Here is a 25,011-nt window from a genome sequence, read left to right as displayed (position 1 = left end):
GATAGCAGTAGGCTCTTTTTTCACAAAGACTTCTATAGACGAACCAAAAAGAGTCGCCTCTGCTGTCCTTTTGAAACATGGGGCTTCAGCTTTACTGTTCAGACTCGGAAAAAACACACCATAAAAACAGAGAAAAGGTTTATCTTACACTGCGAATTTTTGATAGTTTTATATTATATTGATGATATATTATAGTTTTATGTAACTAAATGTTGTAACATAGTATACAATAAGGGACAAGGGTTGGAAATGAGCAATAGCTATAGACTGTGATGTGCAGCATTGCAGAGTTTTGTGCTCTATATTGGAACTATGTTGAACTGCATTGTCCCTTTTAAATAAATAAATTGGAAATAGATGCATCCTTCTTTTTACTACAGTCTATATACAGTGGGTACGGTGGATGTCACTGGATGTTGATAAAATACAAATAATTAGTAGTTTGCAAATACACTAGAGCACTGGAGGGGAGCAGTAGATCAGTGCAGTATACCATGAGTGCAGCTGCCTGTTAAAACAATAGAACAGCGCTGAAATGAAAATAAGCCACTTCTGTTTGTGTAGCTTTAACCTCACATTAAATAAGTGAAGCTTTTACGGCTAATATTGCTGATGGCTCTCATGCTGTGGATTATTACTACGGACACTTTGATTTTTGCCTCTTTTTTGCCTCCCTCTGCCACCTCCCCCTCCCTCCCCTCTCCGTCTCTCATCCCTCTACAGCATCTCTCCTCCGCTCACTGGCCACACATCCTCCCGCTTCTCTGCACGCTCGCCTGCTCGTTTCGCACCAAACTCTACATTTGCACTCAGCTTTTCCTTTGGATACACTATTGGATTTTTTGCTAAGCTGGCTTTGTGCTCGCGGCTCCTCGGAGACCAAACTAAAGGATGGTCAGTCAGCACAAGTGTTGGGAAGCCTTTATTTTTTCGCTGCCAACCTTTTAATCGCTCTGGGGAGAAATAAAGCTCGCTGACAGTGAAATCAGTCCACATCTTCTTCCTCTCTCTTTCCAACATACAGTTATTGTGCGCGGATGGAGGTGGCGGCCTTAGGAATTGATGCCAAATTGTGAACAGTGCAGTCTGCGTGTGTGTGAGAGACCTGCGGAGAAGTTTGACTGCGCATCGTCTTGTGTGGTAAGCTTTGGTAACTGCGTCTCGGCTCCTGTGCAGCACCGCGTTATTTTAGGCCACTACAGTATGAGATGTAGTAGCACGGATTAGTGAACAGGCTAGAAAAGAAAAGAGTATCCCCGAGGTCTGCTGCTGATGATGCTGCTGCTGCTGATTACGAAGGACCCGCAGACACCGTCCTCCTCACGGGAGTTTAATCAGCTTGTAGAGATCTGTGTCCGACTTCAGATGATTGAGTGAAGAGTACCTAGAGTCACAGCAACACAGACGCGGGTTAATAGAGTCCAGCTGTGCTGCAGAAAGGAATCTTGTAGATGCAGCACAGGTGGAGGCATTTCACCTGGATATACACGCAGCAGAGCTCACACAGCGCCAGTCCTTTGAACAGAGGCTTTTGCAGTGAGATGGGTGGGTATAGAGGGGCTCCAACAAAGAAGGAACTCACTGTTTGCATGTCTGAGCCGTGAAAGCTGCACTGTATCTTGGATTTTTATCAGCTTTTCATTTTTTCTTGTCACACCTCCGCTGAAGGTCTGAACATCTGCATGTCTTACAGATGTTGCCTAGTGTTTAGGGAAGGCTGATGGCCACTGCGCTGCGAGATGCTGAATTGATTCTGTCACACACTTGCTGTGGTGGAGCTGTTAAAGATTTATTGAACCCATAGGCTTGGAGTGAGTGCAGAGTTTCTGGGGGACAGTGTGCAGATCATCTAATATTTGACTTAGTTTCCTCTGCCAAAAAAAGGCAACATGATGTGCCAACAAGGTCACATCTCAAAAGCTCTCAAACTGAACTAAGTTCTGATTATTTTGAACTAAGAGTTAGCCCTGGCAGTAATAATAAAAAAAGGTATTCAAGTTTTAAACTACTGCGTGTGTGTTTTTTCAGGAATGGGCGATGGAATGTGCTGCAGCTTTGCAATGAGGCGTCTGTGGTTCTGTGTCTTGCTTGCGAGCATCACCTGCCGTCTGAGGTAAGGAACTGACTCTTAATGTTAGCCCACTGTAATGGCACATTTTTCCCAGCTCATTGCTTAATAAATATGAATTGATTGTTCAATATTTTTAAATAATTTTACAGAAAGTTAAAGGTTTATATGACATCCTTTTTTTCTAATCCACCCATGTCCAGGATCAGCTTTCTGTTTCTGTGTTTCCTCCAGCTTCTCCCAGGAGATAACTCCAAAAGAGGCAGAATTAAATGACAATATTACCATCTTCACGCGCATTCTGGACGGACTTCTGGATGGTTACGACAACAGACTCCGGCCCGGATTGGGAGGTAAGCCCAGTGAATGTTTAAACCTCGACACAAATTTTCTCCCCTCGGAGAAAAAATGCTCCGCACCGCAACATCTGCCTTCTGCTCGGCCCAGAAAATTAGTCTGTATTCACGAGACACATGACGAGCTGTTATGACCTCAGCTAAGTATGATTTAATGGCACTGTGAAGTATGCAGCGTGCTGCTGTGACCTTGAGAGAACCACTTCATCTTTGGTTGGAAGGTGGGTCCTTTGTTCTGCAGCGACTGTAAAGTTAAGTTCCCATAAATGATATTTATCAAACTGAAAAGAAATCTGGTTTGATGTGTAAACATATAAACATTAAAGTATAGAGAATGCTCACTGGCCCAGCTTCAAAGGTGTCATGCATTAATTACTGAACAATATGCAGGCATAAAAATCTTAGCATGGCTTAAACAGTATTAAACATAGCAGAGATGAAGTGACTTTTCAAAAGATGGACTGCAGTCACCCCATCAAATAATCCACGATATGCCATTTTTAATTTTAATTTTATTTATTTATTTTTTTGTGGAAGAACCTAAATTTTACAAACCCAAATGTCACACTGGATTAGTTTTTCAGATAAAATGAAATTAGAGATTTGGCCTGTTAAACTTCAATCTCTGCCCAAAGAAGCAAGAACCTAGTCCCTCATATTTAGACCAGATGATGTTGTGGATGCTGATGTCTGCTCTGGAGGCTCACTGTGTTCTGTGTTTTCTTACAGAGAAGGTGACGGAGATCAAAACCAACATCTTTGTCACCAGCTTTGGTCCGGTCTCTGACACCGAAATGGTAAGAATCACACTGCAAATACACTAAATGCATACATATTTTAAGTTAAAAACCTGGCCTTATCAGAACTTTAATTATAGAAATTACAAGTCTACTCTGAGAACATGCCTTCTTTTACCGTCCTGTTCCACTGATTTGAAAAAAGTGATCCAAATTGTGCCAGAATTGAACAGATTTAAATGTTTCCATTTTTCACCTCTTAACCACAATTCAGGAAATATGGCTTGATTTTTGCATAATGTTGCTGAACACACCAATAAAAGGCAACGATCACACATTCAGCTTGGTGAAGGGATCACACCTGAGCCTAAGCTGCATGATGTTAGATTTCGCTCATCACTCTGCTGCTCCTTCTTAACCCTCAAATGAGCCCGAGTGCGATCACACATAACTTTGTTATATTTTACAAAGGATGCCTTTTTATTGGCTTTGTTTGTGTTTCTCATGCCAAATACTGTTTCTTTTATCTGAAGCAAATATTCCATAATCTTATAATCACAATTTTTAGTAATTTTTATGCAAAAAGGAGTGAAAAAAACTCACAAAATATATGAACAAAATGTACCAATTCCTGTAAGAACTGTGAACTATTGTAGGAGAAACAGACAATTTCATGACTGAGCACTCGTTAATCATCATAAACTTTCTTTATTCCATCAATTTGTTTAGATGCATACGTGACTTCTGAGCTGTTTTCCTGCAGGAATACACCATCGACGTATTCTTCCGCCAAAGCTGGAAGGATGAGCGACTTTGCTTCAAAGGCCCGATGGAAATGCTTGCCCTGAATAATCTTCTAGCCAGCAACATCTGGACCCCTGACACCTTCTTCCTCAACGGGAAAAAGTCCATTGCACATAATATGACTACACCTAACAAGCTGCTGCGGCTGAAGGATGATGGGACTCTTCTCTACACCATGAGGTAAGCAAACGTTTTATCCAGCTTGAACTGAAAGCATTTCTTTTCCAGTCAGTCTTACATTACAAACCTTGACTCATAAGAGCTGGCTAGCCGTGTTTAAAGATATTGTATAATCCAATTAAACCTGGAGCGATGACTGAAACCTCTATCAGTCTGCGATATTCCTTTGGTAATGGTTTTTAAGACCCCCGCTGCTCTAATACAGCCCACACATTTATACTCTGTGTCTCAGTGGTGCATTGATGCGTCATTATGTTGTCCTCACACTGTAAACTGGAGGTCAGGGGAACTGGAAATGTTTGCTTTGACCCAGCGCTCTGTTCTCTCCTCTACTATTAACTAACTCTGTCACCACGTCACAGAAAGCTTTACTTTGAAAACAGCACGAGCTGTTCGCAGCCCAGATTTCACATGCTCTGGCTCTTTCAAAGGATGCATACAGTTCAAGAATGCGTCTTGTTCTCAGTTTGTGCCGCCTTAACAACTGGAAAGAGATTTTTTTCCCTGCATAAAGCATACTAATCCACTCATTATTAGTTCAGAGAATGGCTTGTGGATGCATAATACATTAGACTCTGTGCTGTGGAAAGAAATGTATTCTAGATAGAACCATCTCATTTACATCCACTTTCATTTCAGTGCTGCGTCATCATCTTATCAGGTCAATAAATCCTGCAAATCAAATATTAACAAAGGAAGTTTGAGGAAATGGACATGGCTGCGTGTCAAAAATCATTATCGATCCTCTTACTTTGAAATTGCTACAAATCTACAGCACATTTTCCAACGCTATGAGCCATTAGAAACGAGTTCACGGCGGCCCATTAATGCATTTGTGTTCTGGGAACGAGGTTATTAGCGGAACATTTTAGCCATGTCTTACTCTCCTCTCCTGGGTTCGCCGTTCTGCAGTGTGCAGTGCCCCAGCTGCTGTAGGATGAAAAGATCCCTTAGAGAAACATGAAGGTTCCTTCCAGACAGTGCAATGCCACATTATGCACAATATGCCCCAAAACACACAATAGTTTCCTAATAATCCAATAACATGGACCTTGGTGAAATAACATAGTGAATAGCATCCGTCATCCTTTTAATCATCTGGTAATTTACCTGCACTCTTTTTATTGGTCAGTATGATTTATTAACATCTGTATGTATTTGACTAACTAAATGATCTGATGATGTAGAAGTCTCAAAACAAAAAGCTGTGTGTCAAACATGATTCACTTATGAGTAATTCATCTAAAACAGGACAGAATTAAACACCTGCTGTTGTACCGATACTGTAAGTGCTGACATGGCAATCAGCAGAAACAATACCAGGATAATAATAGTGATTTTACCTTACGTTTAATTTATTTAAACTGTTTTATCAACAATCTTTCTCAAATTTTCCGTCTAGTTAATGCCATGAAAAGTGATAGTTAATGCATGTTTTTACTTTCTACAGTCAGATCTGTCATATTTAGACAGATTGGTTTATAAATCCAAAAAGATGTTACTCTCTGTTCAAGAAAGGAGTGAAGAAAAAAACTGAAAAGAAGGACACCTATATTTTCCAGCATATGTTGCATGTTTCAATAACAACAAAACCTAAATTCGACTCCTCCAGTCAGATAATTGGCTGTAACGATATAACACAATCACCACTAGGGGGTCCTATTCAGACACAGCGAGCAGTGACACATTTTTATAAAGTATATTTTGCTCTGTGATGTATTCAGTGAATCCCAAGCTTATCTGTATTCATCTTTGATTCTCTCTCTCACATCGAGGCTTGTGCTCTGTGCCGTGTGGATTTTATTCACACGAAACAGCCGAGACAGCAGATGCGGTTCAAAATGAAGAAATCCTTCTTCTGTGCAGGATTATGACTCAAAACTAAAGTTTGCTGCAAAAAAATTGGTGGCAAAACTAAAAACTAAAAACTAATTTGATATTTTACTGCATATAAAGTAACTGCAGTAACTTCAAAATACTGCAGAAATATCTTCTTTAGTTTTGTCTGCTGTCAGTTTGCTCAGCACAACAAGACCGAGCAGGTGTCGTTGCACATTTGAATCGAGACTTTGCATTGCGTTACAATGTTTAATGCGCAATGTGCAATATCAGCACTGTTATAAAAATATATGGACATTCACATCTGTAGATTTCAGTGTGTTGTTGGAGTCTTGAGTCTTGCGTTTTTTAGATATATAATTCCTTAGATTTGTGGAGGTTTGACACCTCAGAAGATCAACTATGAGCGATAAATTGCACATGTACTCGCAGCAGACTGATCATCTGTTTCATAAAAGAGGGGTTCATTAAATGTGAGTATTTTCAGAGTGTGCTCACACATTTTTACTCAAGAAAGGGAAAATTAGATATTTGAAATGGTTGCACAGATCAACTGGACTGAATGTGATACATAAACTTAACGGAGGTTGACGGCCCTGTTTGTGAGGTATTCTTGGTGGAAAACATACTATGATCCATTATTTAAATCAATGTGAGAGTCACAACCACACCTGGAATTGTAATGATCACCAAGTAAGACAAAAATACACCAGAGAGAGCAAATCCAATGTTTGGGTCATACAGATGAAGGCAAGCAGATCAGGAGCAGCCGCGGGGCAAAGTTAAGTAAACTTTCCTAAATGGTCACAACTAGACTACAACCAAGAAACGTCAAACAACGCCCCCAAATACAAAAGTAGAAACAAAGTGAATGTACACAAGAAATCCAGTTAATCAAGTGATCACAGGATTTGTATACTGAAATAGAAAATATGTCATCCCAGTGAAATATAGCACGTCCTGTTACCATGGTGCATTCATCTGAATAGTAGCAGCTCTCATTGTTCTCCATGTGACCAGCAGATGGCAGTGTTATATAAGACCTGGTGGTCCATTGGCTGCCTGTGTGGCTGAGCTGTGTTCACACTTTAGATCCAACATGAGCTCATTTGTTTCCCCGTTTTTATTTCCACTGAAGCTTCATTTGTGCATTGTTGTATTCCCACAGACAGGTGGCATCCTTTCTCCACAGACCAAAGCTCATCACGGGTCCCTCTGCTGGTTCAGATGCTTTTTGCTCTACACTGGGAAAATTGCTTTTTGCTCTACTGTTAATTATTTGAGACACTAATGAAGACAAAGGGAGATTTCTGTTTATAAATGGCTGCTTACAACATCAAACACAATTTATAATAAGGGGTTGTGTTTAATTGTGAACGAGGTGATCATGATAATGATGTAGTCAGGTCATTTTCTGCCCTTTTCTTTCAGGCTTACCATCTCTGCTGAATGTCCCATGCAGCTGGAGGACTTTCCAATGGATGCTCATGCTTGTCCCCTTAAATTTGGAAGCTGTAAGTAAATGCACCTTCAAGCAAATGCCCACTGCACATAACGAGTCTTTAATAATACAGGAAAGGGTGTGATGTAAATGTTTTATGTCAGCATCCGGAACTAGAGTGATGTTAAAATAGTTAGCAAACTTTTCAAAAAAAGGGGGTACACCAGAAAGAAAAGCAGCATGTTGTTTTGACATGGCATCGGTTTCAGTGTCTTTCTCCATGCAGAGGGCATAGGGACGGATGAACGTTAGTGCGTTTGACAGGCCGTGTCCCTCAGGTGTAAAGCTATTGTTGCGGCGGTGCAGGAGAGCCATGTAGACACTGACACACTCCTCCTGATGAAGCCATTAATCAACATGTCAGGGCTGCTCCTCTGCACCCTTCACTGGCTCGGCTACATTTAATGGGAAATTTCTGAAACAGCTACCCTACATGCACACACACTGGAAGAAGCTAGAGACATAAACACACACACACCAAATCTAAATTTACCACCAAGGTAACCTTAGAAATCTGGACGTACTTTTGCATATGAACTGCCAAATCACCGCCTTCCATGTGACTTCTGTGTTAGTCAGCTTGTCTCACACGGCTTGAGCGGTCCAAAATTATCTGGGGAGCTCCTGTTCTGTAAGCTTCAGATTAGCATTTGAGGCTTTCCCTGCCACTGACGTGACGTAGTGATCGCAGTCCTCGTGAGCGCGCTTGCCGCACGCTGACACTTAGCTGCTCCCACAGCTACTTTGGTCACCTTAGCGGCAGGTGAAACCAAGTGCAGGGATAATCGCAGCAGCTAATTAAGAGAACAACTGCCATGATGCTGATGAACTCTACTTGAAGTCCATCAGGGATCCCTGACAATCAAAACCTTCTCACAGAGGAGTTGTTCTTCTCATTTTTAGCTCCATATTTTTAATTTTGTATGATTCACAGATCAAGGTTTTCTTACTCATATCAAGGTGGACCTTAGTGCTACCCCTCCTCTCCATTCTAAGGCAAGCGAGCTTTGCTCTGATTGGCTCTCGGTCATAAACAGAAGGTTAAAACAGAAAGTAAGGGGAACTTCTGTGCTCACAACCAAAGCTATGGCCACGTAGCTACTCTCACTGACATCACACAGATCCAAGAGTATAACACCTGTGATGAACTGAGTGAACTGAGATCAGTCGGCAGGCGGAGCTTTGGGCTCACAGGGGTTTTGTGTGCATATACTGAGCTCATTATTTGAAACTTTGGCCTTTTTATAATGCCAGTGTCCACTGGAACAGAAGATTTATGACAGGAAATAAGGAAATGCATAAAAGCGCCACTTTAAATTAATTACGTAAGTTTAAATACAGCACCAGTTGCTTGGTTTCTTGCAGATTTAGTGTAACAGACAAAGTCTATTGCATACAGCGGCTCATTGCACATACACAAAGAAAAACCACTGACAATAAAAGTTGTAACAAAAAAGCAACAGAATCTCTTTAATTTTGTGAAGATTCTTTTAAAATTTGATAACCTTGAATGGAAAAATGTGAAAACCCATCAAAGGCTGAAAGCTATGTTAACCATCAGTATTAACTACAAAAATAAAATAAGTGGAAATCGTTCCAAACTGTCCAAATAACGCAAATAATTAAGCTCAACAAAAGCAGTGATGGAAGTGTGGCTGCAGTATGTATTATTGTATTATTGTAGCTTTGCTAAGTTGTGATCTATCGTGATGAAGGTGAAAAAACACAGAAGTTGCCATCCTAAAACTAACTTTTTAAATCGTAACTGGAGAGAAAAAATCTACGTGAGGCTGTGAGCTGTAAAAGTTACCGTGCGATACATCCTGTTTTCTCCAACTCCATTAACCCAAGCTAATCCTCTGACCTAATGGACAGCACTCACCCGTGAGCTCAAGGCTTTCAAAGCTACAGTAGACCTTTCCTTTGCTGTTGTGTTAATCACCTTTCATGGACTGAACTGTACAACCATCAGTGTCTGTGTGCCTGCTGTCGCTCATCGCTGTGACACAATTTAAAGGAAGTGTGTGATGCACAGAAAGCCTTTACCTGATGTAAATACACCAGAGCAACACGCAGGTCTTGTTTTGTGATCACACTGGTGGCCACGTGACCATGCGTATATATCTTAATTTGTTTTAGTCACATTACACCTGCAGTCTCTTTGAGTCTCTTATCATCTTGTTACTTAAGCTACTACTCTCCTCCTCGTTGCTTCATATTTAGTGTACCTCCTTACATCCGACTTCCAAAATTCCAAACCAACTTTTGAAAAAGAGCCGACAATTCTGGTGAAGTTTTTATCTACAACTGTGCCAACTGCCTTAATTAGAATTCACTCGCCATAACAGATGGTTTCTTTTTGCCTGAATTTACAAAGATTTATTTGTACCTCAGTAAAAACGCTGTTAAAAAACATCATAATACAAGAATAAGTCGAACATGGCACGCTAGCGTGCTGGACTCTTGCGACACTATTCTGTCCTCATGTTTGAGTGTTAGCATGGAAAAATGCTAATCTGGAGTCGTGTTCTTGCCGGCATCTCAATTTTTCACAGCTGAAGTAATTGCTCAGATCATTCATGCGCCTGTAAATGAACCAAAATGCAAATACAAAACAAAGTAAGACGAACGTTCTTACTCAGTCTGAAAGGCTGTTTTTTCTAATTTTAGATTACACCCTGGGTGACAAATAGAAGTGCTCCGTGTTCAGATATATGCACACAAACCACATTTATCAGGAGGATTTCTTACTTTCATTTGTCTCTTTTTTGCACTTAATGATGGGCAGAAAACACTATCAGGACCGAAACAGGGAACAGAGTCACAGTTAAACTGAAAATATGACAAAAACCTTTGAAAAGGATGTTTTTAATTTGGTTACTAATAAATGTATTTATATGTCTGTATAGGTTTTATACAGACGTAGGCCTGATTCTATTACTGTGATATACAGCTCCTGTTAACACTGCAGTTTATGCAGAAGCATCTTAATGTTTGTGTCTTTTAATAAAGAAATCTCCTATGCTTAAAATATACTTAAGACATCCGGTACAGCCTCACACGAGACTAGTGGCCTCGCCACCACCCACCTGAGTGGTAATGAGTGTTTTCAACCCTTTGGGTCTCTCTGATTTTCTCAGGCATGTCTGAAGTACACTGGCTGCTTTATGGGCCACATGTACAGTGACTTCCTGTATGTAAAGATGTTTTACAGATGACGTTTCTGAGTGTTTGAGCTTGTTCGCCGACTGTGATGAGCAGTAAGGTTTGTAGTTTTGTTGCAACAGCTGTACTGCAATAACTTTTTTTAAACTTTATAGCTGATATTTGTAATAAATGTTTGAATTTCTCTCATAGTTACCATAAAATAAAAACGTTTTTTACTATGTGGAACGAGCTGGTGAACCAAATCGGGTCCAAATCTTCCTACATATCTGTAAATCAACAACATAAAAACAATATATATTTTTTACATTATTTTAAGAGAAATGAGTGGCCAAGCAAATTTTCATATTTAACCTTTTTAAAGTGCTATTTGCTGTCTTGTGTGTTTGTCGTGTTATGTAGAAGTGGCTACAGAGAATAAAGTGTGTTCACTGTGAGCATACATTGTCATTAAGAACTGTAGTGTATCAGGGTTGACACAACAGAAGTGTTTCACCTTTTTTTAGGTTTGTTCACACTGACCTTTAAGGTACGCTGTCGTAAACAACTAACACCCTCTGGGGCTTAAAAAAAGAAAAGAAAAAAGAAGAAGCTAAAATCTGCAGTTCCTTGAACGCCCACTTGAGGCTCCGAGAGTCAGTAAATAGCAGATACAAACAAAGAAACTGGAACTCAATCATAAAGATGTATGGAAAAAGAAAAGGGTGAGTTTTAATTAAGAAAGCCAATATGCAAAAAGTGCTACTTAGAGTTTCCACACTGCAGTGTAGTTTGATTTGGGGAATTACCATTAGCCTGAAGACTGGAAAGAGTGTAAAAGATGACAACTTTATTTTCAAGAATACTTTTAGTCTAAAGCAGCGACCTCTTTCAGACTCATAACCAGTGTGATCTACGGTATCTTGGGCTTTCTCTCCAGTTTCATGATAACTCTGAGGTCAGTCTTTAGAACAGTGGTTCCCAAACCTTTTTTGCTGGGCCCCCCTTGTTTTACAAGAAAAATGTTCGCGCCCCCCCTCGCGCGCGCACGTGCGCGCGCACGCGCACGCACGAACACATCCTCCAACCACACACACCCATATTTTGCTCCATTGCGGTTTATTTCACACCTCAAACATTTAGTAAACAATTAAGCAAATACAAGTAATCTGCAATAAATTACAGGTAGTAAGAAAATAAACTACTAAGTCTTTTACGCTACGTCCACACCTACACGGGTATTTTTGAAAATGCAGCTGTTTCATCCACACGTAAACGGCGTTTCGAATCACTCTGCAAAATGGGTTCAAAAACATAAATAACTGTTGGATGCTGTTTGTCCGTGATTTGAACCGGGGGAACAAATTGTGGCAGGATCAGCCTGATGTTATTTGTATCCCGCTGTAACTTTACTGTATAAAGAGCTAACATCTCCAAAATGTCAGGAGTAGTTAGTCATTACAACAAGTGTTTGTGAACTACAAATCAAGAATGTGGGATCCTGTTTGTCTGTGATTTATACAGCCCAGCGCTGCTCCCAACAAAGGGAAAACCAATTCTGCAGGAGAGACCAACCTCTGCACTTGTGCAGGTGAAACCAAAGGGCAGATATGCTTCACCATATTTTCTAGTCTTTGGCTTAGAATGAAGTTGGTTTGGAAACATATTCAGCTATGCTTCATCTCCTGCTTTGCGTTTGTGTGGGCGCCCGTGCTAGCAGTGTCCAAGCGTTGTTGTTGTTTTTTTTTTTTCCCTTTTCATGCCGCGCCCCCCCTGCAATGGCTCTTCGCCCCCCCTAGGGGGCGGGCCCCACACTTTGGGAACGTCTGCTTTAGAACGAGGTGACAGTCCTCCAACCTGCAGGATGGAAAACAGCGACGGTGTGGCTGTTGTTTCTGAATCGTTTTTGAATTTTAAGAAACTCTCTAAAAAAGCACAGACTCCCTTTCAGCCTGTGCAGAAAGCGGTTTTGAGCAAAGTGCCATATATAACCCCCAGTCTGTGATGACACTGGCTTAAAGTTCATTTTTTCTCTTTTAGAGCACTGAATGGCTTAGTCATTATATAAAGGTCTTTTGTCTCCCAACAAGTGTATAAGCCTCGATCTACAGACAAAGCTCTCTGAACTGTTTAAGTGTGGGTGAAGTGTTACAGTAGGTGCAGCGCGTAATGTATTCGGTGACTCGGATGTACAAAGATTCGTTCGAGGCAACGCGGAGCCTCTTTAAGACGATAATCCACAGCCTGGTTGACTGGGGTCAATCTAAATTGCAGTGAAGTCTTCTAACACCACAGTTGCTGGATTAGTGCAACACTGTTAGATTGGATTCTGCACTGCAGTACAATTGAGAGAGAAAGACACACAGATGCATCTACCGTACAGTACGTGTGGAGTTTGTACTTCAGCACAAGTGCGTGGGATCGCCGCCTTTGCGTTTTGCAGAGTTCACTTGTTTCTAAAACGAAGCTATGAATGAAAGATTGAGCTTGAAATGCGCGAGGATGAAGAGGTAGTGGCAGCAAAAGGAAGAGTCTGACGTGTCACAACAATCCCCCTCACTGTGCCACATATAACATCAGGGCGATTATGTTAGAGCCACACATGAGCTCTTGACAGTGACTTCAACTTAATCTCTGTGTAATGAAGTCACACTGGTGACTTTTCTTTCAAAGAGCTCTGGTATTATCACTATTTTAGCTAAGTGACTGATTTTCATCATGAGGACACTTTCGTGATAAATTAAGAAAAATGTTTTGCAAGTGTAGCTTTTGACACTCATTCGTCAATGAATAGAAAACAAAAATTAAGGATTTTCTTGACTCAGACTGAAGCTGTACATACACCAGAGGTAAAAAAAAAAAAAAAAGAAAAAAAAAGACACAGCTGAAACTAGTTAAGAAAATAAAAACGAAGCAAATTTGGACATAAGATACAAAAGAGCGAGGAGAAAGAGAGAGGAAGCTAACTAAAAACAAACTCCACAAAATCATCGGTAGATAAACCCGACAAGGAGTAAAGTAAACATATAAAAACACGAAGAGATCAACTTAAAGCAAAGAAGAATGAAGAATTCATAAAGAGTCCATAAATCACATGAAAGAAATGAACTATGAACTCAAAATCCAGGGACTGGGGCCCTTTTAGTGCATCTGCATGAACACTGCTCGGATTTCTGGATCATACTCAGTAAGTTAGCGTTTGTCAGTCATTTGGAACTTTTTTCTGCTTTTCCTATTAAACAGCACCTGTACCTGAACATTGACGTGACTAAAAATGCAGCTCTTACATAATTTCATTCACGTAACATGTCATTTATCAAACTCATCTTTGCTTGACAGGAAGTAAAAGCTCACAGCGGACACAAAATAATATTGTGAACATGCACCGTGGGTGGACGGCTCGTGTGGCATTAGGTCTTTTGTTTTTTTGTTTGTTGTTGTTTTTTTGTTTGGTTTTTTTTTGGGGGGGGGGGTCAGGCTTATGTGTGCGAGTGTGTTGTTTGATCCATGAAATGACATTCATTCAACGGACCGTTTATTTTTGTTCTAATAATATATTCGAATCCTTTCTGAAAGCGTCAGAAGCAGTCAGTCACTTCAGCGCTTTCCACTTTGACAGACAGGAAGGAGGAAGCAGAAGGAAGTCAAACTAAAGTTAATGACAGACCCACTGAAACAGCTGTGCTACTCTCACGCTTACATGCTTCAGAGTTCCTTTTATTCATGAAATTAAAGAAATATAAATGATGTTGGCGACATAAAGGTAGTTTCTGTAATGAGGTTTGGAGTTTAGTCATCTCAAACCTCTTTGAGTCTTTGATGGACTCTGTGCAGATGTCTCACCTCAGCGATATCACTGATGGCAGTTTTATTGTTTATTACAGATATTCAGAGTCCCGTGTTTAAAACAAGCTAAATAGCAAAGCCAGCTAAAATATTCGACATGAGTAAGCGTTTTTACAGGCTGCTACAAAGACATGCACCTGGTAACAGTCTGTTTGGCTTCACCTCAGCTAATCACAGTCCCTGAACTGTTTGTGCTTTGTGTTTGAGCCTTTTGGGACATTTTTAATATAATAATCTGAACAGTAACATCGCTGCTGTAGTGTTTAATGCACGTCCAACAAGTCTCCAGTTTTGGTGACTGAATTCTAGGATTTTACTTAATTATTTACTTACTACTGAGCATTAATTAGCAGGCATTCGTGTCTGAGTGGCGCTCCTATACACTCTGTACCCAACCTTGGCCACTTTCTGCTGCTGAAAGAACACCATGGCCAACATATTAGCACCGAGGCTTCAGAATATAGAGCTCCAAAACCAGTGAGCGACATCACGATGTCTTTTATCGAGCACACTCTTCACCTGCAGTTAATGAGTTCAGCCATGTGTCCACATTTTAAACAAATCGTGTTTTTGATCACAACTCAAGAATTCATTCAGCAGTTATTCTAAAACCGGAAGACTTGGGGAGTTAAAGGTGTAGAAGGTTAAAGGTCAAATCTGGACATAGACATTATCGATGTTTATGTTATTTTAAAAAATTGTTCCTGAAGCAAAGAGTGATATTAGTTATTGGACTGTTTCTCATAAATGGGAGATTCAAGAATATTTTTTGTGATGTAATAAAAACTGAGTCCAGGCAAATATCAGATAAGTTCTTTTTTCTCTGATGAACAGTAAGTATTGCGTTCAACCCCTAATCTGAAATGCGTAGGTGTTGAAAAGTCCTTTAAATGGTGTTTTAAAAGTTTGTAGTGTTTTTTTCTGTCCTTTTTTGTTTGCCCTGAAACCAACTGTGAGCATGGCGGTTAATGAAACTGGATAAAATTACTTCCTGATATAAATCCAAATAAAATTGAAAAAGTTTTAAAAGACTGCACATCTTTGTGTTTTGTTTTCTTAGACGCTTATCCGGTCTCGGAGGTGGTTTACAGGTGGACCGAGAAAGCGGCTGACTCGGTGGTGGTTGCGGAGGAAGGGTCCCGGCTCAACCAGTATCACCTGATTGGTCAGGACGCGGGCACAGAGGACATCTACACCAGCCGAGGTAAAGCGAAGAGTAAATGGACTCAGATTACAGATGAACCATCCCACAGCATCACGCACACGACCTCTTACGTCTTAGCTCGCGCCGTTACTTCCCTTCTTACTGCAGCGGTCATACCCCAGCTTCAGGCTGTGTTAAGCCCTCACTTCCACCCTATTATCCGTGTTATTATAGTGTTCCAAAGATATTGTGTGAAGAAACTGTTTTCAAATCAAGCAGGATAGAGACAATGAATGAATCACAAGGATTTGAGGATGCCTCCCACACATAGCCAGCTGTCTCTGCAAAGAGAAGAGATAGGATGGTGCTGGGAGGGGGGGTGAAAAAAAATCACTTATCCGTGGTCTGAGCCATTGGGTCTGTAGGGTTAATCCGTTTGCAGGCCCATCAGTTGTGCTTTTACTAAGTGACGTCACAGCGCAGGGATTGGCTGCTGGAGTGGAGGCATGTGGGGTGGGGGGCAAATGGCATCTGCTTAATTCTGTTATGTAAAGAAGTACAATAATACAATTCTGCTGCTTGTTGGTGGAGAGTCTGTCACAGAGGAGGAGTTCCTATAGTGTGATGTATACAGAAATAGCTATCTTAATCTAGTATCTGCCGGGGCAAGGCGGCGTTTACACTGGCTGGTGTATGAAAAGTGAACATTTGTCGAGAGGCACGTCACATGCTTCTTACATGGTAAAAGGAATAAGCCAGCTATGCTTACACAGGAGGAAGACCGAGACTCAGTAACCGATGACATTCTGCCATATACAGCAATTCTGTCTTTACACACCCCTGCAGCTCAAACTGGTTAAAGAGGGCAGACACACAAAGCCATCGTGTCCTTAATTAGTGTCACTAATCTGGGGTGCAAGCCCTCTTTAACAAGCCGAGAATAGCTCAGCAAGGTGCTCACACTGACATGACCTTTGACCTCACAAGCTAAGCTGAGGATGATGTGAGAAGAGAAGCAGGAGCTGACCTGAGAATACTTGTGATTTCACTCGGTTAAAGACACCGGGTTACAATTAAAAGAGGCAAAGCTCAACAGATGGTTTCGAAATGTACTCACCAGTTGACCAACATAGCTGCGTTGTTCTCTGCTATGAATGGCAGTTCTCCACAGACACTCCAAAAACCAAACAGTAAAATCCACCACAACTGCATTTTTTCACGCCTCGGAGATTTCCATCCACTTCCAATCCCAGCAGGCGGTCAGATCAGAGCGGGGTTCGCCCGGCCGTGCCACCACGGAGCAGGGCTGCTCACTGCTAGTCCTCGGAGCGAAGGCAGCACAGGTGCCCTTTTCATTAAGAACATGATGCTCGTTGTTGCATCTCACAAAACTTTCCTGCGGTCCCTCTCAGCCCCCCTCTGCTTCAGTCATCTGTGCACCTGCTTGTAATCACCGCTGATCCAGGTCTGTTTTAGTGTTCTCGCTCAGGCAAGGCAAGGATGTACGTCCCCAATCAAAGGCCTGGCCTGACAGAATGGGATGGACTGTCTTTCACACACACACACACACACACACACACACACACACACACACACACACACACACACACACACACACACACACACACACACACACACACACGCATGCATGCACATAGAAAGAGAGAGAGAGAGGGGGAGGAAGCGAGAGAGAGATATACAGGATGCAGATTGTGACAAGGGATTAGTGAGACAGAAAAATCGGATTTTGCCAGGAGAAAGCAGCAGTCATCTGTGGATTTTCTATAGTTTATCAGACTCCATGGCTCAACAGGATTTTTGTAAAAAAAAAAAATCCTTCAAATGCAATCTTCAGTTGGTTAACGAGATATGATGAGCTCCCCACAAACCTTTTTTCTTTAAATAATCGAATTCACACATTTGGATGATGGCCAGGGCACAGAGTGCAAAGTGACGCTGTAGCAACTGCTCACAGGCCACATTTTTCAGGAAAGGTAAAAGGTCTAAGAGATTAAGGGGTCAGGCGTGATACCCGACGCAAGTAACTCTTAACATACATGTGAGAAAAATGTATTTATGAACTATGTGTTAGGAACCTCTGGCCTGCAGTGGTTCAGCTGTGGTAGGTAGAACCAAAGTTAGTGGAGACCAGAAGAAAAGCTAAAAGAAGACTGGAGGTTGGACCAGCATTCTCAGGTGGCTAATAACATGACTTCAAATAAAAGGTTAATGCAACTGTTTATCCTAAAAGTATTGCACTGACAGGTTGCAGTGCCCCCAAGTGGCCAAAAGGTGCAAAAAGGTTTTTTTGGTTAATTAGTTTTTTTGTTTTGTGTTTCCAAATAAAAGAGCATTTTAAATATAAATGCCACTTTTCTTTGTGTTGTTTACAAGTTTTTGCTCAGTTTTACTCTATGTTATTTTCTTTAAAATACGGAATTGAAAAAACTAAAATAACTAAAATGCTAATTTCTGCTGTTTTCCACAGGTCAATACACCGTGATGATGGCTCACTTTTACCTAAAGAGGAAGATTGGCTACTTTGTCATTCAGACGTACATGCCTTGCTTCATGACTGTAATCCTATCACAGGTTTCCTTTTGGCTAAACCGCGAATCGGTGCCAGCACGGACCGTGTTTGGTACGTTTGAAAAAAGGAGAGAAATTAAATGAATTCAGATATTTTACATAATGTTAGCAAACTTAATGCGCTGTGGGAATATAAAGCTGGGAAATGAGTGCAGTGAATATTCCTAAATGTCTTTTTCTGTGACTCGGCTTCACAATCTGCCTGTAATACTTTGATACGTGCCCTGTTTTTATGACTTAATCTGCTGGAATAGAAACTGAAGAGCAAGTGTGGTGAGTAAAACTGACCCAGTTTTCTGCACCACCAGGTGTGACCACAGTGCTCACCATGACCACTCTCAGCATCAGCGCTCGAAACTCGCTGCCTAAAGTGGCTTACGCGACTGCCATGGACTGGTTCATCGCAGTGTGCTATGCCTTTGTCTTCTCTGCCCTCATTGAATTTGCCACAGTTAATTATTTCACCAAAAGGAGCTGGGCGTGGGATGGGAAAAAAGCAATGGAGGCCCAGATGCCAAAGGTACGTGCTGTGCTCCAACCTGCCCTCGACTCACATTCTTGTTGATTAACTACAGTGGAATTCTTGGAACAGGAAAACTGAAAATACATTTTTTAGATCTTGATGTAGTTTTTAAAGTCAATATTGACGGCTGGAAAATTGATTTTTTTTCCTCACATAAAGTTGGCCTGTATTCTCAGTGTTACAGCTGGTTGTTAGAGCTGAATATATTTGATAGAGCCAGGCTCACTTTATTTAAAAAAAGGTCCTGTAAAACAGCGGTCCCCAACCCCCAGGCCATGGACCGGTACGGGTCTGTGAATCGTTTGGTACCAGGCCGCGAGAGTTGAGGCTCGGGTGTGAAATTTATGGTTTTCAAGGTTTTTATGTTAACTCGGTTTCTCTGGGTCTTTTCCCTTGTGTTATGAATTTTTTTTTTGTCTTGGTCATATCATTTTCATTTGTTGTATTTATCCGCGACACCTTAAAGGCCGGTTCTTGAAAATATTGTCTGACATTAAACCGGCCTGTGGCGCAAAAAAGGTTGGGGACAGCTGCTGTACAACATGCCTCTGTTAGGGGATCCCTTGATATGTTTGAATGAAAAACGAACTAGTTAAGACATAATGCTTTGCGTTGTGTGTAAATTTACAGCAGGTTTGTGTGTAGCCCATAAACTGTATATAAAAGACTGTGATGGTTTGGTTTGGGTTGGTCTATGAGGTCCTGGCGTGAAGCCTTAACTTGATTTTGACCACCATCTCGGTTTTACGCATTAGTGACAGGTTGGTAGGGGCTGATGTGACAGAGAAACTGAAGACACCGATTTGTTGTACATATTGGCTCTAATAAAGACCATGATTTACATTATCCACTTATGCTTCTGTGTTAGATTTGACGTGAAACTAGCGCCTGACGCCATAAACGCATCAGAAAACATTTACTGAGGTCATAAGTCAAGTAAATTGTTCTGTCATTTTCCCAAAGAAAATTATCGCCCCCTGCTGATCATTAGAAGAATTTCAGCTTCAGCTTGTCCATCTTTTATATACAGATAATGATTCAGGCAGTACATTTGGCTCGATTAGGAGGAGTCAACCAGTATTTATGTTTAAATAAGTTATTATCAGTGCTGCCTCAGTGGAATAAAATTGGAGAAACGCTGAAGTTTGCCAAACTGTCTCCTCCCCTTTTTTCTCGACTCTTTCTTTCCGTCCTTTCATCTGCAGTGGGGAGAGAGAAGAAAAAGGGGGCGCAGTGAAAAATTTTATTTCCCAAATAATAATAAAGTAAGAGATGAATTGGGCGATGCGTAGAAGTTGAAAAAAGCCGGATCAATATCTCCTCTGCTCAGTGTGCCAGCGCTGTGGCACAGTGCCAGTTCATTACTGCCCAAGGACGTTGATCCCTGCCTTCAGATCTCACCAGCCATCTTTTATTGTTCACCTTGTGTATGTGTGTTAGTGCCTGTGATATTATCCACCTGTTTTATTATGTTCAATGATAAATGTGCCACTTTTTTTGTTATGCATATTGAATCAAAGTTTTTTTTGCTTCTCTACAGAAGAAAGACCCTTTAACTCTGTCTAAGAAGCCAAACAACAATTGTTCAGCTGGTGTGAATTACACAACCAACCTAACGAAGGACGCGTCCATCTCAACTATTTCAAACAGCACGGCTGTCCAGCTCAAACTGCCTGAAACCAAGGCGCCAGACCCCAAAAAGACTTACAACAGTGTCAGCAAGATTGATAAGATGGCCAGGATAGTGTTCCCTGTGCTGTTTGGGACCTTCAACCTGGTGTACTGGGCTACGTATCTCAATAGGGAGCCAGTGATCAGCAGAGATCAGCAGAGAAGTCCTTAGTCCTTGAGTCATTGACATGTTTTTTAGCTAGTTCGATAACATTGCATGTGCGTTGCTTCAAGAACATTTTGCCATGTTTGCTTAGAGTTTGTACATGATTAAAAAAGCCTAATTTGTCACACTTTACCACTCAGTTATTGATTCGTTTCTGCCACATTGTGGTCTTTTAAATTTTTTGGCATTTGGCATTTATATTTTCTCCTTGAGTCTACATTCGATGATGGCTCAGCAAAAGCCAAATGCTATGCAAAAGATGCACCTGTGTTATTACTCGAACCGGCTTTTTTCTCCTTTGTAACTCGAACTTTGTACAAATGGGCCGGAGGTCCGGGATTGCGAAGCTGGACCCGGGCACATGGAAATTTGCTTCCTTGTTAAAAGCAGATGAATAGCCATGCTTAATATGTTGCCTTCAGAGTGTGATAACTCATTATGAATGCACTGAAATCCTCTGCTATTACATTTATCAAAAGCCAGTTTTTCAGCTTTTACTTGAACGTTTCTGCTTCGTGTTTGCTTTCGCTGACTTTCTCCATTTCGTACGGCGAGTTCTCATTTACCGTTTTGTTCCTGTTTCCGTTGGTCCTGTAAAACGGGGGACGATTTAAAGCTAACGTGATAGTGGCAGCTTCTGTTTCCAAGTCCTCGTGTAGAGAATCCTGTATGTATGCAAGTGTGGTAGTAGTTTGGGAAAAATGTATATATATGCTCAGCTTTTAGAAAGGCACCACTAAGCCAGTAAGGTTCATCTATGTAAAGCATATACAGCACCAGTATTACTCTAGTCTAGCGCTTTATTGACTGGATTAGGAAATGATCCAAGTAGCTTAAGCTTTAGAGATGTTGACATTTTTTTAGGTTACTTTGTTGTTTCTAAGCTTTGATAATAACTTGCAAATATTATTAATCAATATCTGGTTGCTTTGAGCAGAGTCACTCTTTGTCATGTAATTAAAAGACTGATTTTAACTAATCAGGTTATCAAGAGAGACGAGGGTCTCAGTGACAAGGGTCTCATCACATTACATTAAATAAAATTCCGATAAGCTAAATGAATAATTTTATATTCTGGCAATATTTTATTTGCTTTCTTGTTGAGAGTGTAGTGAGAAGATTAACACTGCTCTCTCTGTGCAGTAAGCAGTGACGCTCTCCAGTGTTCAGACCTTATCTTAGCATAAAGACTAGAGCTGGGAATGATGTTTATTTCATTCTGATAGGCTACCTTGGGGAAGCCTGCTGAAGGGCAGCACCTGGTGCTTGTAAGCTGTGCTTGGTCTGTGCCCGCAGTAGATTACCACGTAAAGAAATGTGTGATGAGCTTTTGGAGTTCCATCATAGTGGTTTGTGTTTTCTATACAGTCTATGTTTCACGGGCAGGAAAACGTACTTTGAGGAAACTTTAAGTTTTCCAAGAAAATGAAACAAACAAGCCGAGCCAAGCTGGCTGTTTCCTTCTACTTTAAGTCTTTATGCTAAGCTAAGATGACCGACCCCTTTCTTTATATTTGTTTCATATGAAATACATTTCACATTTCTCATCAACCCTTTGCAAGAAAGCCATTTCCCGTTTTTTAAAGGTACTATTGTTTAAATAGAATATAATGTGATGCCCTCCACAGCAGCTGCATGCTCTACACTCACTTCAGCAGAGTTAGTTCTGCAGACTGAACAGAATCATGTGACTTTATGCCTGCGTGGCCTGCCACTACTTCATTTGTTGGATTCATTTGAGATTTTAGATACATACTGTACTGTTGTTTAAATGCAATGATCTGAAGCAATAAATAATGCTCATGAATAATGACCTCTGCTTATTGTAGTGTGTTACCATCCATCCATTCTCTTCCACTTATCCTTTTCAGGGTCCCAGGGGGTCTGGAGCCTATCCCAGCTATCTTAGGGCTAGAGGCAGGGTATACCCTGGACAGGTAACACATAGACACAGACAACCAGTCGCACCCACACCTATGGGCAATTTTGAGTTTCCAATTCACCTATCCCCACTAACTGCATGTCTTTGGACTGTGGGAGGAAGCCAGAGTACCCAGAGAGAACCCATGCAAACTCCACACAGAAAGACCCCACCATCAGACCCGGCCTTGCTAACCACCGTACCACCATGCTGTTCTTATTACCATTTGATTCTCATTTCATTCAGATTTTCTTCATCTGGGTAACGTTTTTATTTGTTTGTTTGTTACGAACACTTTTTTCCACCTGCCTCTGCTAAAGCTTCCCAGACTCTATCCGACTGCTTTTAGGTCCAAAATCTCAGCGATGATAAAGCATGAAAAACCTTCATCATCTCCGCTGTAGCATTGCATGTATGGAATGTAATCTGATGAGTGCAAGATGCTTAATCAGTTTCATCCTTTCATATAAATACGCACATCGAGCGAATCAATTTTTTGCTACATCGACGTGGTGAAAGAGACGATGGCTTAATCTTGCTTGATGGAACAACAACTGCATGTTCCTCTGCTCCTCCTTTGATTACATACATCTATATCTGGCTCACGTAGCAGTCCACTTGTTTGTTAAATCTATCGTGGGGGTCTCTGTGGCAGTAACATCTGGCTCACATCTGTTCAACAAGGATTTAGCTCTGTTTAAGTTGCTTTTCCCGTTCAGCAAGGCCATACTCTAAGTCACAATAAGCTGTCACCAACATCACATGTCCACAGCATCAAACCACACTCCATGCTTAAAGAATGTGTTATTCCTTCTGTCCCTTTATGCGCACATTTTAAATGCCAGACTAAAGAAAAAGTGACATTTTCTTGATGAAGTGGGCCAGTGGCACTCCCTGCAACCTGTAGGTCAAGCTAACCCATCATGTGAAAGCCATTAGCTTTGTTTAAGGACAACATGGGATTCAAAGCACCGATTTCTGATTTGATTTTGTGGCGCTGTATACTATTGATAGCAGCATAAACACGACAAGTAGACTTCTCCCTTGGTGCAATGGATAATGCATCCGACCACTGATCAGAAGATCCTAGGTGCACTCTTGGCCTGCTCTGCACTTTGAACACTTTCCTCGGGTTAATCAAGGATTCTGGTTATACAGCATCAATGTATGCTAAGACTTTATATTGGAAGGGCCTTACAAACCCAATAACCCAATAAACTCTTAATAACAGTGAGGAGGAAATGCATTTTTAAACAGAGGAAACCTTCAGTCGAAGGAACTGAGACAAACGGGATTTGAGCTGCAGTCACCTGACTGAAAGTCAGGTACATCTGTGTTTCCATCACTAACCTTCTCACGTTTCTACAGGTTATATCAAAGGTTTTTCTCTAATATTGACTATCACAGGCCTTTAAAGCCCGAAACATGAAATAATTCCCAGAAAATTCTTGATTTTTAAAAGAAATCAAATGTTTATTGATCCTTCTGATGAAATAAAATAATATTAATGTATCAAATGCGATACACTTGACTTTAAAGTGTAGGCTGCATTCACGTTCTGTTATAATAACCATGAATACAAGTTTGCAGCTTGGAAATAGCATTCAGTTGCAGAAAGCATCCAAACCTATCTTCATGTCTGGCCCTTTAAAACTGTTTGTTTGCAAGCTCTTCTTATTTGGTGTGGCACAGTTCATGGTGGACAAACATCAGAAGTGGAGACTATTAAAAGTAAAAGAAACTTACTGTGCCAAGTAAAAAATAAACATTCTTTTTATTATGCATACTGTATAAGACATGTCTCCAAAACTACTTGGTCAGCAGGGCTAGGACACATTCACTGTACCTTATGTTCGGGTATATACTGCAGCTACTTTTTCATCATACAAAATATCTATAGCCGTGCTTATAGCTCTCTGGTGTAAGCTGATACATGAAATGCTGAATGTGCATTTTGATTAGGAGATTCATGTGTGAATCTAACTTTCCTCTGCAGCAACACAAGAAAATGTAACATCAGAGCATTTAAAGTGGTTGTGATTTTGTTTTTCACTTATCTTTCCTTCACCTTTAAAAAAATTCAGTCACTGCACAACCTTCAGGGTCAGGTGGAGGCGTTGTGTTGAGCTAGATAAAGTATGAAATCACCAAAAAGCTTTCAGAAGAAATATTATAGAAGTGAAGTGTAATATATAAAAAAAATCATTAGTTAACTTTGATTCACAGGTTTTAAATTTCATGTGCTTAACAAAAGCCTTTTAATATAATAATACAGCATTTTATATTACAGTTGCAAGGTGCCAGACAAAGGACAAAAACACATTTGTCAGAAAAGTGATAAAAAATGAAGATAACAAAGCTAACATTGTTAAATGGAGGTCAGAGAGGATAACAGCCAGCGCCCATAAACGGGACAGTAAAAAGACTTTAAAGAAGTCATTTGAAAGTTAAAGCAAATTATTCAGCCTCTTCTTTTTCAGCATTGTATTTCAAAGTCATCTTCACATCACCAGGAACATGAA

At 40.8% G+C, this 25,011-nt stretch overlaps 1 protein-coding gene across 2 annotated transcripts; it reads left to right on the top strand.

The window, feature by feature from the left end:
- The first annotated feature begins 714 nt into the window (after positions 1-714).
- On the top strand, positions 715-21,898 carry gabra5 (gamma-aminobutyric acid type A receptor subunit alpha5). 2 transcript variants are annotated; one of them, XM_006790389.3, is made up of 11 exons: positions 715-894; positions 1,025-1,140; positions 2,029-2,113; positions 2,303-2,421; positions 3,154-3,221; positions 3,925-4,145; positions 7,416-7,498; positions 15,536-15,679; positions 18,108-18,260; positions 18,517-18,728; positions 20,272-21,898. In XM_006790389.3, the coding sequence occupies exons 3-11, from the start codon at positions 2,031-2,033 to the stop codon at positions 20,572-20,574; spliced, it is 1,386 nt and encodes a 461-aa protein (XP_006790452.1). In that variant the 5' UTR covers positions 715-894; positions 1,025-1,140; positions 2,029-2,030; the 3' UTR covers positions 20,575-21,898. The 2 variants fall into 2 exon arrangements, with proteins under 2 accessions (XP_006790452.1, XP_006790450.1); XM_006790387.3 differs by lacking the exons at positions 715-894; positions 1,025-1,140 and adding an exon at positions 1,173-1,545.
- Positions 21,899-25,011: the final 3,113 nt, after the last annotated feature.

This window comes from Neolamprologus brichardi, chromosome 23, assembly GCF_056152115.1.
Source record: "Neolamprologus brichardi isolate AB-2024 chromosome 23, ASM5615211v1, whole genome shotgun sequence".
NCBI lineage: Eukaryota > Metazoa > Chordata > Actinopteri > Cichliformes > Cichlidae > Neolamprologus > Neolamprologus brichardi.
The sequence above is the reverse complement of the archived record's forward strand: the minus strand, read 5'-3'. Positions and strand labels throughout refer to the sequence as shown.

What these genes read in the sequence shown, in the direction of transcription:
- gabra5 (XM_006790387.3), top strand. Translation starts at nt 1,452, where the DNA reads ATGCAGCACAGGTGGAGGCATTTCACCTGGATATACACGCAGCAGAGC. An exon ending in TCCCCTTAAATTTGGAAGCT is followed by an intron (nt 7,499 to 15,535) that starts GTAAGTAAATGC and finishes TTGTTTTCTTAG; the next exon opens with ACGCTTATCCGGTCTCGGAG. An exon ending in GGACATCTACACCAGCCGAG is followed by an intron (nt 15,680 to 18,107) that starts GTAAAGCGAAGA and finishes TGTTTTCCACAG; the next exon opens with GTCAATACACCGTGATGATG.